The sequence below is a fragment of the Petaurus breviceps genome, unplaced genomic scaffold, assembly GCF_028583685.1.
Source record: "Petaurus breviceps papuanus isolate PSGF00001 unplaced genomic scaffold, PetGlider_PUasm1.0 99, whole genome shotgun sequence".
Lineage (NCBI taxonomy): Eukaryota > Metazoa > Chordata > Mammalia > Diprotodontia > Petauridae > Petaurus > Petaurus breviceps.
In genome coordinates, this window is record NW_027187465.1 from 14,054,006 (window position 1) to 14,072,469 (window position 18,464).

The 18,464-nt window shown below is 43.3% G+C and overlaps 1 protein-coding gene across 3 annotated transcripts in view; it reads left to right on the forward strand.

Moving 5' to 3' along the window:
- The window catches only part of TAOK3 (TAO kinase 3), a 243,206-nt gene that overhangs the window by 187,316 nt on the left and 37,426 nt on the right, over positions 1-18,464 (forward strand). For all 3 annotated transcript variants that reach the window (XM_069081656.1, XM_069081657.1, XM_069081658.1), the window contains one exon: positions 17,924-18,160. In XM_069081656.1, the coding sequence (XP_068937757.1) occupies positions 17,924-18,160 (237 nt within the window). The remainder of the gene's footprint in view (positions 1-17,923; positions 18,161-18,464) is intronic.

Consider the following 18,464-nt stretch of genomic DNA (forward strand, 5'->3'; position numbering starts at 1 on the left):
TGGGGGTGGGGGAATTTTCCTGCTAATAAAATGTTTTTTAATTTAAAAAAAAAAAGATCTGTTGGCATAGCAACTGTGTTTTAGCTTGGTATGTAATATGGGGGAAAAACCTTTGTGTGTGTATGTGTGTGTGTGTATGTGTGTGTGTGTGTGTCTATGCCATATGTGCCAAATAAAATGCCTTTGGGGTGAAGTTGGTATTCTTTCAGATTTTCTAAAAGCCATTTGCCTTTCCATTGAGTGAAATAATAGCAGGGAAATGATGCTTTTTTTAGAGGCGGATGTACATGTGTGCAGTGTGCAGTGTTTCTTTGGTATACGTGCATGTGTGGGGCTCTATGTGTTTGAAACACACTGAACTAAAATGTAAAATAGGATTTTTTTTCCTTCTGTTTTTTTAATCGGTGATTGCCAATGCATCCGATTGCAAAAAATAAGACAGTTGCTCCCCAGGGTTGGATGGCTGGCCCTTTATGGTTCATTCATTCATTTATTTATTGCAACAGCGCTATCAGCTGTATTTCTCCATTTTAACCCCTTCTACAATTTCCTGGGACCAGTAATGCACGAAGGTCTTTGTAGGGAGGGATTGGGGTGGTTACCAAGGAAAAAGAGCCGGGCCGGGTTCTTCAGCATTTTTACTATTGCAAATGTGATTGCTGGATGCCCTTGTAGTAAGAAAAGGGGTGTGTGCTAGAAGAGTTAGTTTTCCTGCCTCCTCCCCTCACCCCCCCTCACGCGTGCGCACGCACACACACTCACACACACACACACTCACACACACGTACTCACATCATCCGAGCCTTGATGTGGGAAACTCTGTTTAATCTCCTGCTTTGGATTCTAGGCTCTAAAAAGGGGAATTATAAAACATGAGATCTGTTGCCCAAATTGATCCTAGAGGTCACATGGGAGAGAAGAGTTAGTGTCCACTGCTTGGCTATCAGATTTAGAACCTATGATGACATCATCTGAGGCCGACCCAGAAATTACCGTTTTTTCTTGTCCTTTCTAAAAGACCCGATTCCCCACCCCGATTTTATTCTAAGCTTGAGGGATTGTTAAAATTGACAATGATTTCTAGATCTTAAAGAGCAGATTGCTTGCCAGTATATGCATGCGTGTGTGTGTGTGTGTGTGTGTGTAGAATTTCCTTCTATGTGTGTCTCAGAGGCCCTACTCAGCAGGTAATTTCTCCCTTAAAGAATGGGCTATGTGCTATTTTTTAAATTTCTAATATATTGTTTACTAATACATAAAAAGCATTTCAAACATTATTCTTCTGAGCCTCTAAAAATAAAGAAACATAAAATTCTTAGTTAAATAAAAATCATTTTAATGCCATGCTCTCAAATTTAACCAAAAGGCAGGGCATAATTATTAAAAAAAAAATAATTCACCACAGAATCTTCACCTTTGAATCCCATTCATTTTTTAAACAAGAGAAAAAATAACAAATGGCCCCTGAGTATCTTCTCATCCCAAACAGGTATGGAATAGAAAACTGACATCATACTGACTGAAATTATTTTTTTTCTTTGAGAAGAGTTCCATTTTCATTTCGTGGGCCTTGCTCAGATTCCCGCATGATATATTTATGGCCTCCCTTAGCTCCCAGGAAGCTATTACTACTATCACCCCTGGTTGGTCCCAAGCTTGCTCACATTTCTGAACTCAACCAGGGAAGGCTCCTCTGTCTGTCCCTAGGCAGCAGACCCTTCTCTTTGAATATGAGCTCTCTTCTTTCCATATTCCCTTTCCCTAGCTCTCCAGCCTAGGGCACCAGGAGCCCTCTGGTACTCTCTTTCTTTGTCCCTCTTTCCAACTAGCACTGTTGACAAGGTTTTGATTTGCTGAAAGTTCTAGGAAGCATAGCTGATGAGTTAGTGCTTTAGCAAGAAGAGGGACTCAGCCCAGATGAGGCTATTTGTTTATAAAGGGTCACGTCCTAAGATGGAAAGCATTTGGGGTCATGGTAGGATCGGTTGGAGTTTATGTGAGGTCATTGTTTCCTATGGGGAAGAAATGAATGGGAGTGAATAATGATGGTGTTTGGCTAATATTCTCCATATTGGCCAACCTAAAGCCCACTGGGGGGAAGTTATTGGTTATTTTTGTATTTTTCTTAACCCAGACTTCCAGATATTTCAACCCCTTACACCTCGGGGTAACTTTCCAGTGCTTTCTTATTTGTTGTAGCATCTTAAAGATTAATCCCAGGAAGGACATCAAAGCCAGGACATGGGAGCTTTTCCTTTTAAAAATTCTGTTGTACCTCTCATGGAACATGGGTCTTAACTCAAGCAAAAGTGGCATAAACACTCAGGTTATTGGAAAATCAGGATGAGATAACTGATAACCAACATGTAGTATAATAGAGAAATAATAACAAAACATTGAGTCATTGTTGAAATCCACAATGAGTAGTTCATACTAAATTGATTTATTTCATTGTAGTTTCTAATGTAGGAAGAAAAAAGAATCCAGGAGAACTATAACTAGTAGACTAGAGAGAAGGCAGATGGTGGAATAGAAAAAAAAAAAGGCTAGATTTGGGAGCCAAAGATCTCAAGGTGTAAATCCCAGCTCTCCCACTTACTCCTTCTATGACCTTAATCATTTCACCTCTCCAGGACTTAGTTTCTTTATCTGTAAAATGATTAAATTATTTCCAAGGTTGATTCCAGCTCTGAATCCTTTCATCCTAATTATTTAGTGTATTTTTTCAAATAACCACAGAAACTTGAACCAACTCACCTTACCTCAACATAAACCTTTTTCTTGCCAGGAGCAAGTAACCTCATGCAATATTGGAGATTTTTAAAACAATTATTTTTCCTATACTATACATTTTCCTCAATGAAGTCGTTTTCTAATTGAAGGGAACAGACAGATGAGAGTCTATAGACTTTTCTTTTCCTACTTTACGATTTGGATACCTTGAAATGGAGGCATATTTTTTTAACTGTTGTATGAAACTGGAAATTATATTTGTGAAAAGAAACTCACAGGGGCCTTGGCACCAGAAGAAACTTTCTGAGAACTTCAGAATTAATACTCTCTCTCCCAAAAATAAGAAGCTCATAGAACCAGGTTGTCTAACCCATTTTACAGAGGAGGAAATTGAGACCAGAGAAGTTCAATCACTTGCCTGAGGTCACACAATTTATTAAGGGACAGAGCTAGGATTTGAACTCAGGTCTTTCCACTCCCAAGTTCAGCACTCTTTTTACCTTTGGTCTCAACTTTGAAAAGTCAGGGAAAGGAGGGACATCTTCAAGAATCTTTCTTACTTGAGTCCTATTTTTTCCTACTTTCCTAGGTTTCTTTTCTCTTTGAGGCAATTGGGGTTAAGTGACTTGCCCAGGGTCACAAAGCTAGTAAGTGTGTGAGGTCAGATTTGAACTTGGGTCCTCCTGACTCCAGGGTCATTGCTCTATCCATCGCACCACCTAGCTGCCCTCCAAGGTTTCTTAATAGATGGCATATTTGTTAGGATATAAAAGAAAGTTTATACATGATTGCTGAAATTGCCCTCCTCAGGGTTCCTTTAAAATGTTCTGACTGTAGATCCTTGCTGGTCTTTGGCGATGTGTATTTTGATGCCAGTGACCCTTGAGAAGATTTCAATTGTTGCTCTATCTAATATGGCTTCCTCTTAAAATTTCATGATGCTGTGGATTCCTGCTATTACCCAAGTTTAAATCGAAAGCAACAAAGGACATGTCTGTTTGTCTCAGAGGTGTCAGGAGGCTTGTGCAAAGCCCTCTGTAAACCTTAAAGCATCATATAGGCACATATGTTTGTGTGTATATGTATATAAATATATTTATGTATACACACATTCACTCATGTATATTTGGGCACATACCATTGTTGTTCAGTCACTTCAATTGTGTCCAACTCTTTGTGACCCCATTTGGGTTTTCTTGGCAAAGATACTGAAATGGTTTAACATTTCCTTCTCTAACTCATTGTACAGATGAGGAAACTGAGGCCAACAGGTTTAAGTGACTCGTGCAGGGTCACACAGCTAGGAAGTGTCTGAGGTCAGATTTGAACTCAAGAAGAGGAGTCTTCGTGACTTCAGGTCTGGTACTCTATCTACTGCACCGCCTAGCTGAGAATTGTAAAATACTTGACATACGTTTTCGAATTTGATCCTTAACAATAAGCCTGTGAGATAGATAGCTATTACTATCAGTATTTTACAGATGAGGAAACTGTAAATGGCTGACTCTTTGTGATCCCATGTACCATAACATGCCAAGACTGTCCATGAGGTTTTCTTGACAGAGATACTGGAGAAGTTTGCCATTTCCTTCTCCAGATTATTTTACAGATGAGGAACTAAGGCAAACACAGTTAATTGAATTGCCTGTGGTACAACTAGTAAGTGTCTGAAGCCAGATTTGACCTAAGAAAGATGAGTCTTCCTGACTCCAGGCCTGACATTCTATCCACATTACCACCTAGCTGCCCCTGTGTGTGCATGTATAGATATATAGAGATAGATAGATAGGATAGATGGATGGATGGATGGGTGGATGGATGGATGGATGGATGGATGGATGGATGGGTAGATGGATGGATGGATGGATGGATGGATGGATGGATGGATGGATGGATGGATGGATGGATGGATGGGTGGGTGGGTAGATGGATGGATGGATGGATGGATAGATGATAGATAGATAGATAGATAGATAGATAGATAGATAGATAGATAGATAGATGATAGATGAAAGGGAAGACAGAGAAATAGAGATTAAGAGAGAAAGATTGACTGGCTTTTTTATATGGGCCTACAGTTCCATTAGTGTGGAAGACCCTCATTGTGAAAATGAAGTGAATGATATGAATGAGCAACTCTCCTCTAACTTAAAGTATTAAATAATTATCTGAGGAACAAAAGGTTCCCATAGCCAGTATATGCCAGAAACTGGACTTGAACTCAGGTCTTGCCTTTAGCAAGTCTCCCCAAAGCATTGGTTATTCTCATAATTTTCATGATTCACTTTCAGTTCCTCTTTTGTTGTTCAGTTGCTCTGTGGTGTCTGATTCTTCATGACCTTGTGGACCATACCACACTAATACTATCTGTAGGGTTTTCTTGGCAGAGACACTGAAGTAGTTTGTCATTTCCTTCTCCATTGGGTCACCTTTTGTCAGCTAGGGCTGACTACTGTCACAAGACATAGGGCTTGAGTGCCTTGCCCAGTGTCACAGAGCAAGGCTAGATTTGAACTCAGGTCTTCCTGGTTCTCCTGACTCCAGGCCCAGTGTCCTAGCCACTGCCTCCAATTCAACTTTCTAGCCTGCTAAAAAGAATTGGCAACACTGAAAAATGGAACATCTGTGCAGAAGTAAGAACCCTTAGATCTTATGGTCCATATAGGAAGGTATATAGCAAAGGAGTAAACAACCCATGCCTTCAGGTGCAAGTCTTTTCTGTGGTAGGAAAACCCATATTCAAATCTGACTTCCTACTAGGCCCTAAAACCAGAAACTCCAGTGATTCCCAAAGACCTCTGGGAGAAAATTCCAACTCCTTTGCTTTGTCTTTTAAATCCCTTTGCAGTCTAATTCTGGCCTGAATTTCTATCACATTATTCCCTCTCAGATGCTTCCTTATCTAGACAAACCAGTCTACTTGCTCTCCCCAGTATATGTGACATTCCACTTCCATGTGCCTTTGCCTAGGCCGCCCCCCATGCCTGGCATGCAGCCTCCCTTCAGGGCTCAGCTCAAGCCTCCCCTCCCTTGCAAAGCTTTTTATTTTATCCCCCAAATTGTCTACCAAGAAGTCACTTGTATTGCTTTTACATGTTTTTTTAAATTTATTTATCTGGGTACATGTTATTCCATCCCCTCCCCCCCCAAAATGTAAGCTGCTTGAAGGCAAGACATGTTTCATCTTTATCTCCAAATCCCCAGAACTTTGCCCAGTGCCTTATCCATAGCACAGGCTTAAAAAGTACTTGGAGAAGAACAAATGAATGAATGAGCTAATGCACAGGGAAAGGGCCCTGGCTTTGGAGTCAGAGGGCTAAGTTCACATCCCGTCTCTGATGCTTGTGTGACCTTTGACGAGGTGCTTAACTTTCCTGAGTGTTGGCTTTCACACTGGTAAAATGAAGGGGCTGGACCCCATAGCCTCAGAGGTCAATCCTCTTCAGCTCTGCATCTTGGGTCAGGATCATTTTTGCTGCTAAGAGTCGTCCTGGTCATAGTTGGCATTCCCAGGGTTCTTGTAGGAGTGCTTCCCTCACAACAGACCAGTGAGACAGGAAATGTAAGCCTTCTGATCCCAGCTGAGGGACCCAAGCATTCTGACCGGAGTCAGCCGGCCAGGGAGTGTCAGAGCTTCAAACCTAGATCTCTCAGGCCTTAAAGTCAATCATAGATAGCACTTTGCCTTGTTGCCCCTTAGAAAACCCATTGGAAGCATTAACTTCACCACCCACAAGCCCCTAAAGTCTATTTTTTTTTTGGCTGTTTTTTGGAGCGGGGAGGGCAGGGCAGTTGAGAGTAAATGACTCACCCAAGGTCACACAGCTAGTTAAGTGTCAAGTGTCTGAGGTCAGATTTGAACTCAGGTCATCCTGACTCCAGAGCCAGTGCTTTATTCACTGCCCCACCTAGTTGCCCCTTAAGCCCTACTTTTTAAGTGATTGAAAATGGTGTCTCCCTGAGGTGGGCACTCCAAGACACTTAGGGAATTTGGGTGAGTCCACGTTGGATCCTTTGTTCTTGGCCAGCTCTCCTCCAAGCACAGCCTTATGAAAACATATCCCATGGTTCTCATGTGCCCTGGCAGCTGATCAGTGGGCTCCAGGGTGCTAGCTCCTTGGCTAGCACAGGCAGATTTTCCAAATAGCCCTTCTCTTGGCTCCCAGAGCTGGCTGTCACCAGTCACAACTGGAAGTCATGAGGGTCCACACCGCACATGTTTCCCCACCACTACCACCTCCTCAGTAACCAAAGAGTGAAAAACTGTCTTATGACAAGAAGTTACCCCTAGCCTTTGGATGAACTCTGCCTGGGCCTCCTTAATTCTAAGTACTTAAGCAGCACCATGCTTTATACCCATTAATTTGATTCTCACAAAGACTTAATCTGGATGGCTGGATTTGATGTCTTAGGATGCGAATAAGAGCTCACATTGGCAGAGTGCTTTAAGCTTTGCAGAGCACTTTATGAAATTATCTCAATTTAGCCTCACTCTGGGTGCTGTTGTTATCCCATTTTTACAGATGAGTAAAATGAGGCTGAGGGAAGTTGAATGACATGCCCAGGATCAAGTGGCTAGTAAGTGTCTAAGGCTGAATTTGAACTCAGTCCTTCCTAACTCCAAGTCCAAACTACCTGCCAAAGATATGCAGTATCATCCATCATCTGCCTAATTCTTTTTCAATAAGTTATTTCCTATCCATTTTGAATAGAATGTAATCCCCTTGAGGACAGAGCTGGCTTCTTTTTCTGTCTTTTAAGCCTCAGAGCCTAGTGCAATTCCTGGCACATAGATGCTTAATAAATGCTTGTTGGATGAATGAATGAATGAATGAATGAATGAATGAATGAATGAATGAATGAATGAATGAGTGAGTGAATGAGTGAATGAATTGAAGCTTTGCTCAAACAGTGGCTTGGACGCAGTATGTGTTCTATAGATTCGTGTTGACTTGACTTAAGCCCAGAGGTAGCATTTGATGGAGGGTTTTATGTGAATGAGTTAGGGATGCTGTAAAAATGAAACATCAGAGTCTACTAGATGGGATCCTGGACTGAAAGCCAAGAAGACCTCAGATACTTATGAACTGGGTGTCCCTGGGTAAGTAGCATGCCCTCTGGCCCTCGGTTCCCTCATCTATTAGCTGAGTGGGTTAGGGCCCTTCCAGTTCTACTGGAAGTTCTACGTGGAATCACAGACCTAGGTTTGGAAGGCATCTCCAGAGCTGACAAGTCCAATCCCAGATGTATAGCCCATTAGTGGGTTCTATTCAAGAATTGTTGTGGGGTAGGAAATGATTGAGGCATCAGTGTTTTCTTACTTGTCCCCGAAAGTTCCTTTTCTTCCACCCTTTTCTTTTCTCTCTGAATGCTTCTGGCTTACCTGTAATTGACACACATGTCTTGTGCCAATCACCCAGCAAATGGCGGCCAGTGACATGACTCTCCTGTAAGAGTGAGCCACAGGGATTAGGGTTCAGGGAAGTCTGCTAGGAATCCTGTAAGGCTTCATTTTGTGAAAAACATTCCCTGCTGTAATGGAAGCCGTGGCAACCACCATTGCTATGAATGTCTGCCATTTTTAGACTTGCAATTTTTCCTCTTGTTTCTTAGCTCTTAAGACCTAGGCAGGTTCAGATCCACAGGGCAAAACTAGGAGGGGTGGGCGGGAGTTAGGTGGAGAAGGAGATTGAGCATCCTGTCGAGAAGGTCTGCCTTAGCAACTAAAGCTGTCAAATCAAGCAATCCACAGCCATGCATTTAGTGCCTACTATATACTAAGCACTGTGCTAGGCACTGGAGATACCAAGATACAGTCTCTGCCCTTGAGTAGCTCACGTTTTATCAGGAAAAACAAGGAGAGAGACACACAGAAACAGACAGACAGACAGAGGAGAGAGACACAGATAGAGGAGAGAAAAGAGAGTATGTGTGTAAGAAGATATGCATATGTGTATATGTAAGTAGATATACATATGTATGTGTGTATGTATATATATATATATATAATGTGTGTATACAAAATTGATGTAAGATGATTTGATAAAAGATGATACCTGTAATTGGAGGCATTAGAGAAGGGGAAGGGAATGGAATAAGCATTTTCATGTGCCTACTATGTGTCAGGCACTGTGCCAAGTGCTTTTTACAAATATTATCTTATTTGTTCTTCACAATAACCCTGTGAGTTCAGTGCTGTTGTGATCCCCATTTTACACTTGAAGAAACTGAGGCAAACAGAGGTTAAGTTGGAATGCCATGTATGAAGACCAGTAATAAGTCCAGTTTGACTGCACTGTAGGATTGCACAAAGAGGAATGATGTATAAAAATAAATTGGGGCCAGATTTTGAGGGACTTTAAATGCCAGAGAGAAGACTTGATATTTGTCTCTATAGATGATAGGAGTTTATTGAGTAAGGAAGTGACATGATCAGTAAAAGAAATAAGATACCTTGGAAGGTAGTGAGCTGCCTGTCACTGGGGCGTGGTGGGGGACAGGGGTCCTCCAATTGAAAGCTGGATCATCAATGCCTTTGTACCACAGGTGTCAGAGAGACAACTCCTGTATAAGGCAGTGGTTGGACCAGGCAATTCACAGAGTCATTGTCATGCTTCCATTGTCCCCCAGTTTGGGTATCTTTAGGTGATGATTTTGCCTCTATTCTTTCCTGACAGGAAATAATCATTCCCTTCTGCCTTGCTGATATGTTATCCACTACCCCAAAGTCACCACAGAAAGATGTTTATTGAGAGCTGTCCAGCCACCCCACTTGCTGAAAGCAGCCAGGCTGCAGCCAACACTCCTGCTCTCTCAGGGACTGGTCTTGGTTATTTCATTGTCACAATGATTTGGTGGCAAATGTGCCCTCCAAATTCAGGGAAAATTACTATGTTCAAGAAAAATGACTTTCTCCTAATTAAATTCCCAAGGCCTTCTTGAAGTCTCCCCTCACTTTGGCGCCATTTACTTTTCTTCATGCACGTCAGCTTTAACTGTGGGCATGACTCTATACGCTGTTAGAGATGAACAGCTTGATGTTCATCTGGGATTCACTGACCAGGGGGTAGTTTCTTAAGCTTTTTATTTCAAGGTAAATAAAAATTGAACCAGAGACATGCCTGGGACTATGTGTCCTTAGGGTAAGAGGCAGGAAAGACACCCTCCATTAGGGGAAGGAGGGGGAGGGAAGGTAAGTCAAGTCACTTAACCTCCCTCAGTTTCCTTATATGTAGAATGAAAAGATTGGCCTCAGTGGTCTCTGAGGTTCCTGAAAGTTCCAGATCCATGATTATGCAGTGTGGTACTCAGGTAGTTTTCATAGTCTAGTAAACTACTATTATGGTATCTCATTTCTGTAGAGTTTTAAAGAGTACTCTCCTCCATTCAGTCCAACAAGCATTTATTAAACACTTACTATATGCAAGGCACTGGAGATACCATAACTCCACAGCTAAAAAAAATGGTGCCTTCCCTCGAGGAGTTTATATTCTACAGAAGGAATATAACTTAGGAACTGTTGAGTAGATACATGGTAATTTAAGGAGGGGGAGAGTCCTAACAAGTAAGAGAATGAAGAGAGGCTTCCCTTGGGAGGTGGCACATGAGCTGAACCTTGAAGAATGTCAAGCATTTGCAGAGGTGAGGGTGAGGAGGAAGGGCATTTCAGGCATGGGGGAAATCTATGCAAATACATAGATGTGCAAGATTGGATACTGAGTTTGGGTAAGAAAAAATGAGCCAGCTTCGCCAGATTAGAGCAGGCATGAAGGGAGGTAATGTCAAGTAAGCCTGGAAAGAGGGACTGAAGTTAGGTTGTGAAAGATCCTAAAAGTCAGACAGAAGACTTAATAGTTTATCCCTAGGGCCCATGGAGAACAATTGAAGGTTTTTGAGATTAGGAGGGATATGGTTTAAGATTTGTGCTTGATGATGAATATTTTGGTAACTGTGTGGAAGATGGGTTTGTTGAGAGGAGAGACTGGAAACTACTGCAGTCATCTAGATGAGAGATGTGCCTGAACCTGGGCGGTGTGTGGACACCTTATTGGAGACATAGGGTGTTATGAAGGTAGCATCAGTAAGACTTGAATATTAATTTACTACTTCAGGTTAGGGCAGGACATATAGGGAGGACAAATGCCAAGAATGTGAACCTGAGTGCCTAGAAACATGGCAGTGTTCCCTGCCCTCCCCTTCCCCTCTGTAGAAATAGGGAAGTTGGGAGAAGGGGGTGGGTTTCAGTGGGGATGGAAGATAGGAGTTCTATTTTGGACAAATTGAGTCCAAGATGTTTACAGGACATCCATGTGGAGATGTCTGGAAGGCAGTTTGTGATATGGGACTGAAGCTCAGGGAAAAGATGAGGTCTGAATATATCGATGTGGGAACCATGTACAGAAATGAAAACTGAGCCCATAAACTTGAATAAGATCACCAGGAGTTGAATTGTAGAAGAGAAAAGACCTCAGTGCAGAGCGTTGTTTGGGGGAGAGTGGGGGGGGAGGAGCAAGAAGGAGTGATTATTCAGCAAACAGTAGTTAGAAGGAATGGTCAGACAGGTTAGGGGAGAATCAGGACAGAGTAGTGTCCCAAAAACCCAGGGAAGACAGAGTATCCAGGGAGCAGGAACTGGTCAGCAGTGTCAGAAACTTCAGAATAGTCAAGAAAGCTGGTGGATTTATCCTTTAACAGGCCTCTGAACACCTTGCAGGGAGCAGTTCTGCTTGTATAGCAAGTGGGAAGTCAGTTTGCAGAAGGTTGAGAACTGAGGGGTGGAAGTGTAGACCAGGAGTGGAAGATACTTATTCTAAGAATTTGGCTTCGAAAGTGCAATTGTTTTTGCTAACTAGGCGCTAATTAGTTATGTTCAGAATGGGGGGGGGGGGGCGAGTTCTGATGTCAACCATGCTTCCTCAACCAACCCAGCTCTCCCCTCTGCTAGCATCATCCCCATCCAAATGCAGGTATGTCCTCTAGCCTCCATTTCTCTCTCTTCATGCTAATGGTGAGTGAGACCTGGCCCAAGGAAGGCGGTAGTAATGGACAAGGAGCCCCCTACCAAGAATCAAAGGTAGTGATCCCACCTGACCCTGACTAAGCAATTACATTACGAAGTGTTCTCATCCCAACCACTGTTAGGAGTGGGTGGCACCATAACAGACCCCGTGCAATCCCCCCAGGTCTGCTCTAACTAATCTGGACACCCATCTCCTATCTTGGGGAGGCACAGCCACAGGGTGAAAGGGAATGGGAGCATATGGAAGGGGTGCCCCAATTTTAGTAGGCTCCCTCTTACCCCCACCCTACCCTACTCCTATCAAACACTAGTTTGTCCTGGGTTCTGATCCCTGCTTAGTCCAACCATCTCATGGGTTTAACACTAGGAAGAGGTTAGTGGGACAGCACCTGGACCAGCAGGGTACTAGATAATCAAAGAAGCCTTGTAAAATCCATCTCTTACACACACACGCGCACACACACACACACACACACACACAACCTTTCCCAACTTGTCCCCATTAGGAACTTTACAAACCAGTTGATGCCGTCCTCATCTCTACCCTTAATGCCCTCAGCTTGGACAGAAGGTTCCCATAGTGTTATGGTAAAGTGGGCAAAGTGAAGATGAGATGCCTCTCTTTGACTTTCCCTCATCCTGGTGAAAGGGAAGAGGCTGGAATGTTGGTCACCCAACTATGCTTTCCCAGTCACCCTTGCCAGCAGACCAAGGGCCCTGGGCTGCTCCTCCAACACCTGAGAGGCCAGTTCAGCACCCTCAAAACATGGCCATGCTGGGGGCAAAGCCTTGATTACCTCAACCTGGTTATCACTCTCTTGTGAGCCAGAGTTCCATGGGTCATAGTATCTCCTAGTGAGAAGGAAAGCAAACCTGAACATTATTGTATATTTGTCCAATGGAAGGCCATTCCACCCAAACCCCCAACCCAATCATTTCAGGAGTACCTTCCATACTGTCCCTTACTCACACATGCATTTTTCCAGCTAGGATTCAAAGGAATGTTAGTTAGCTATGTTTCCACCATGATTCATTTTTTTGGCTATATGCCAACCAAGATTCATTATTTGAAACTTCTGACTTTAAGTTCTAAAACTTGGCATCCCTGTATTAGGTGCTGTAAGAGTTAGCTATTGCACATTTGGAAGTCTTGCCAGAATTCATTTCCCTTCTTCACCTTTTCTGTGGTCCTGGACCCCCTGAGCAGTCAATCTGCTTAAGCCTGTAGACCCACTTCTTAAAATCATGTTTTTAACTATATCGAAGAAATAGATTTACAAAGGAAACAAGTTATATTAAAATACAATATAGTGAATTAACAATCATAATAAATTCATATTAAATAAATAAAATACAGATATATTAAAATACAATGATCAGACCTCCTGAAATATCTTCATGGACCTCAGACTAAGAACCACCCCCCCACACACCCCCATCCATCTGGGTGGGGAAACCTTGCTGAGCTTCCTTGGTGTCTGAATGTGTTTCCATCATGTGGGGTCTGGTCCATAGTGACGCCAACCAGCTGTCACCTAGAACACTGTCTGGGAGGAACTCTGCCCAGCCCCTTCAGGACAGGCTGTCTGGGGAAGCAGCTGCTTCAAACAGGGCTAATTGGTGGATCAGCTACCTGTTGACCTTCCCATTTCTGAAAGTAACATTAGCTTCAGAGTTGGCCAAGACACGTTGGCAAGAGAAGCCAGAACGGAGAGAACGAAGGAAGGGAAAGGAATAAGCATTTATATGGCACTTACTGTGTGCCAGACACTTAGCTAAGCATTTGTTTTCATTTCTTTTTTTACAATTATTACCTCATTTGATTCTCCCAACCACCTAGGTACTATTATAATCCCCATTTCATAGATGAGGAAACTGAGGAAAACCAAGGTTAAGTAAATTGCCTGAGGTTACACAGCTTCTATCAGGGCCACAGCACACAGCTAGTAAGAGGCCACAGGTTCCCCACCCCTGTTCTAAGTATTTAAAGCTGGATTTTAGTTATAATATTAATGATAGTAGCTAATATTTATATAGCACTTACTATGTTCCAGGTACTGTGTGGTAAGTGCCTTACACTTATTTTTCTCATTTGATTCACCACAACAACCCTGGGAGGTAACTGCTACTATTAACCCCATTTTACAAGATGAGCAAAATGAGGAAAACTGAGGTTAAGTGACTTGCCCAGGGTCACACATCTGGTAAGTGTCTGAGGCTGGATTTCAGCTGAAGTCTTCCTGACCCCAGGCCCACCCATTACTCTTTCCACTGGGCCATGCAGCTGTCTCCAACAATGTTAAGAAAAGGAAAGAAACTGTCTCTGAAAACTGCATCTCCTGACAGTCACTGTCTGAGGACATCCACTTTGCATTGCCATCACTATCCAAGAGACAGGTAGATTCAGGAGAGATGGGTAGTTTCACTTCCGTAGATTGGATTATTTTTGAAAGGGGTGAGTTTAAATAAAGTGAAGGCTTTTGTATTCCCAAGAAAGTGAAACTTATACATATAATCCTGACCTTATCCCTTCTCACACCCTCCACCCGGCAGTGGCCCCAGTTTTTAAAGTCATTTATCTGTGGACTATAAATAGATTCTCTACTTTCTTTTGTTTGCTAGTCAATGGACAGTTTTTCTGGAGATGCTCCCCTTTCAAATAAATGAGCAGCACTTCCAAGGGCATCTTCCATTTTTAATTCTTCATCTGTTCCGCTCTCGTTCTCCACACTTTAAAGAGGGTTGTGTCTACTTAGGCCAGAGAAATGAGCACGAACCCTAGAGTGAGTTTCAGCTGGAAAGTTGTCAAAGATCGGCCAATGTTTAACTGAGTACTTTGATAATACTCTCCAGTTACAGAAGAGTATGCCTTTGTTCCAAAGGCCTCAGTCTAGCACACAGGGACACCTTCTAAAGGAAGCAGGGAAACGAGGTGCTCTTTGTATCTGAAAGCACTTTGACCTATCCACCTGAAAAAAAGGGAGAGGACGTGGCCAGGAGAGACATGCTGTGGGGTGGGGGGGTGGGAGGATGAAGAGAGGGGAGGGGGTTGGTGTGATGTGCAGAAAACAGTATGAGAAGGCTTTGCATAGTCATGCTTGACTTTCCTAACATGACTGAGAGATCTCATTATTGGGAATATTAGAATAATAATTAATATTAATAGCATTCATAGAACACTTCAAGATTTGCAAAGTGCTTTACAAATATTAGCTCATTTTTCTCCTTACAACCACTTTGGGAGGTTGGATTATTATATTATTTATTTATTATCCCCATTTTACAGATGAGGAAACAGAGGCAGGCAGACGCTAAGCAACTTGCTTAGTAAGTGCCTAAGGAAGGATTTGAACTCAGGTTTTCCTGACCCCAAATCCATGATGCTATGTACCATAACACGAGAAGTGTGTCTTAGGAGATATCTGCTCAAAAATATGGATAGCAGTATTATTTGTAACTGTCAAAAAAATGGAAACGAACTCTGTTCCCAATGGTTGGTGAATGAATGAACAGCCTATCAGTGAAAGGCTGTCTGGGATGATGGATGGACATCTGGCCTATGAGTGAGGAAGACCATGGACCTGGTACTTCCTCACATACTTAATAGGCTGGTAAACCTGGGAAGTTACTCAAAGGCTCCATGACCACCACCACCCCACCCTGCCAAGCAACTCTATAAGCCTGGAACTTACAGCCCAGTTGTGTACTTGCATGCATGGAGAGAGACTCCAGATTAGGAACTTCCCAACTCTGTGTAAATCACAGGTCCAGACTGAAAAATACCCAACAAATAAATCAGTCTAGTGAGATGCTGTGACACTGCTGAAAAATATCAGCAATGTAATTTGGAAAGGTTTAGATGATTTAAATAAAGCAAAAAGAAAAATCCCAAAGCCCAGAAACAGAAGTACTGTGTCCGTGTTATTAAAACCATCAAAGAGAACAGTAGAGATTGGCTTCATTAGTATAGGATACTCCCAGGCATGGAAACCCCCTTCACCACTGCATGTAAGCACCTGCTCTGAATCTTGTTGCCAATTGTAGAGGGTTGCCCAAGACACTAAGATGTTAAGTGACTCACTCAGGGTCCCACAGACAGCATGTGGCAAAGGTGGGACATGAACCCAAGTCCTCCTGGTTCAGTCCGGCTGTCTGTCTATCCACTCTGCAGTGCTGATGTTGATGATGAATCATTTCAGGCATGTCCAACTCTTCCTGACCCTATTTGGGGTTTTCTTGGCAGAGTGGTTTGCCATTTCCTTACCCAGCTCATTTTACAGATGAGGAAACTGATGCAAACAGGGTGAAGTGACTTGCACAGGGTCACCCAACTAGCAAGTGTCTGAGGCTGGATTAGAACTCAGGAAGATCAGTCATCTGCTTACTGAGGTTCTTTCTTTCAAGTGAAGTTCAGTCATTTATATTTATGAGTAAAATGGGCAAGAGAAAATAAAAGTGGGAATGATTGGGAATATTAAGAAAACAGTCAAAAGGCCAAGAGCAGAGGTGGGGAACATGTGGCCTTGAAGTCACATATGGCCATCTAGGTTCTCAAGTGCGACAGTGAAAGGGTTATACTTGAGCACCTAGAGGGCCACATGTGGCCTCGAGGCCACAGATTCTCCACCCCTGAAAGAGTCTTGAATGAAGATCTAGGAATCAGAAAAGAGAGGCAGAAAGAAGAAAACTAAGATCCACAACTATGGAGTTTAGGGGACAAGTCTATATCTAAAGAGAACCCTAAAGACCAGAAGGGAGCACAGACAATCAGGACAGCTTAGAAAGGAAAAAGTTCAGTGCTACTTACAAGTAAAAATAAGCAACATACAATAGAGATCTGTTGTCTTGTGCACAATCCCATTTTTGCATTCAACTTTATATATGGAAATGCTTGTTTTATTTGGTGTTTGTTAAGTGTAGGATTTTATTTTAAAGCCATATCAGAAAGTCCTATAAAACAGCCTTCTCTTTGGAGCTTTCATGGATACATTCATTACCTTAATTATGTCTCATCTGTTTTCCTAATGGAGCAGGTGGCGTAAAAGGGAAAGCTGTCAGGCCCCTGTAAGTGAGTTTTTGTTTTTCTTTTTAGTGTATCTCTGCTGTGTGAGTTTGTGTGCATGTGTGTTCTAAATTCACATTAAGAGGAAGTCACATCCCCCAACATGAAGAATAAACTAGTGTTTGGGAGCAGTAGTGCCTGCCTCCTGTGCACTGGCCAGATCCCATGGCATGAGGACTGCCTTCCATTCTGGGCACCACATTTCAGGAAGGATGTTGACCAGTTGAGATCCCAGGTTGGGGGAGGTGGTGACTAGGATGGCAGGAGAACTGGAGGACCATGCCATCTAAGAATCAGTTGAAAGCACTAGGCAGGGGCTGTTGCACAGAAGACGGATCAGACTTATTCTGTTTGTCTCCAGAGAAGCAATGGGTAGAAATTGCCAAGGTACCATTTTTTAGCTAAATGTAGGGGGAAACAAATCCTCACACTAATAGCTGCTCAGAGACACAATGGGGCGGTGCCTTGGGAGGGAGTAGGTTCCCATTTACTGGAGCTCTTCCAGTAAAGGCAGAGTGTTGGGAATATTTTACAGAGACGTTTGTCCAGATATGGGATGGCCTAAATTACCCTTGAAGTTTCTTCTAACTCCTAGATTTGTATTCTTTAGAAAAAGGGTTCTGTGGTTCCCATGACTGTTCTGGGGGACAGCCCACTTAAAACTGTGCCTGAAGGCTCAGACCTATTTATTAGCTCTTCTCCTTAAGACTGTGCAAGGATATCTATCCCATTGTTTCCCACAGTCATGGCCCTGAATCTTAGCTTAACACAGAGTGCCAGGCTTGAACCAGGAAGAACTGGGTTCTGATGCTGCCTCAGATGCTTTTGAGCTGGGCCGTTGCCCAAGCTGTCTGACCTCCCCAGGCTTCAGGCTTCAGTTTCCTCATGTGTAAGATGAGGGTGTTGGTTGAGATGGCCTCTGGTGACATTTCAACCTCTAAGTCTGTGATCCCATGACTTTGGACAAGTGATTTCCCCTGCCTGGGCCTCAGTTTCCTTACCTGTAAGATGACAGGGCTTGAATTCCTGGCCTTAGAGGTCCCCTCCACCTCCATGATGCTACCAACTCTCTTGTCCTCACCTGGCTTTTGCCCCTTCCACAAATCTAGGTTACACGGCAGATCCATGAGCATGAGCAGGAGAACGAGTTGCGGGAACAGATGTCAGGATATAAGCGGATGCGGCGCCAGCACCAGAAGCAGCTGATTGCCCTGGAGAACAAGCTGAAGGCTGAGATGGACGAGCACCGCCTCAAGCTGCAGAAGGAGGTGGAGACGCATGCCAACAATGCGTCCATCGAGCTGGAGAAGCTGGCCAAGAAGCAAGTGGCCATCATCGAGAAGGAGGTCAGTGAGGGGGGCTCCCAGAGGGCCTGGAGGTCAGTGAGGGGGCCGCCCAGAGGGCCCGGACCTGGGGCCGGCAGCCGGCCACTGCTTAGCCCAGATCATTGGCCGCCAAGCACATGCACATGCTCACAGGTACCGCCATGACCATGCTCTGGCTTTCGAGGTAGCCTTCGGATGGCTCGACTGGAACTTTCCCAGGCTGGAGCCTGAGTCTCTCACCTTGTTTCCCCAATGACTCCTGAGCACTGAGGTCTTCAAGGCATGATGTTAAGGCATATTTATTTGTTTAACCTTTATTGCAACA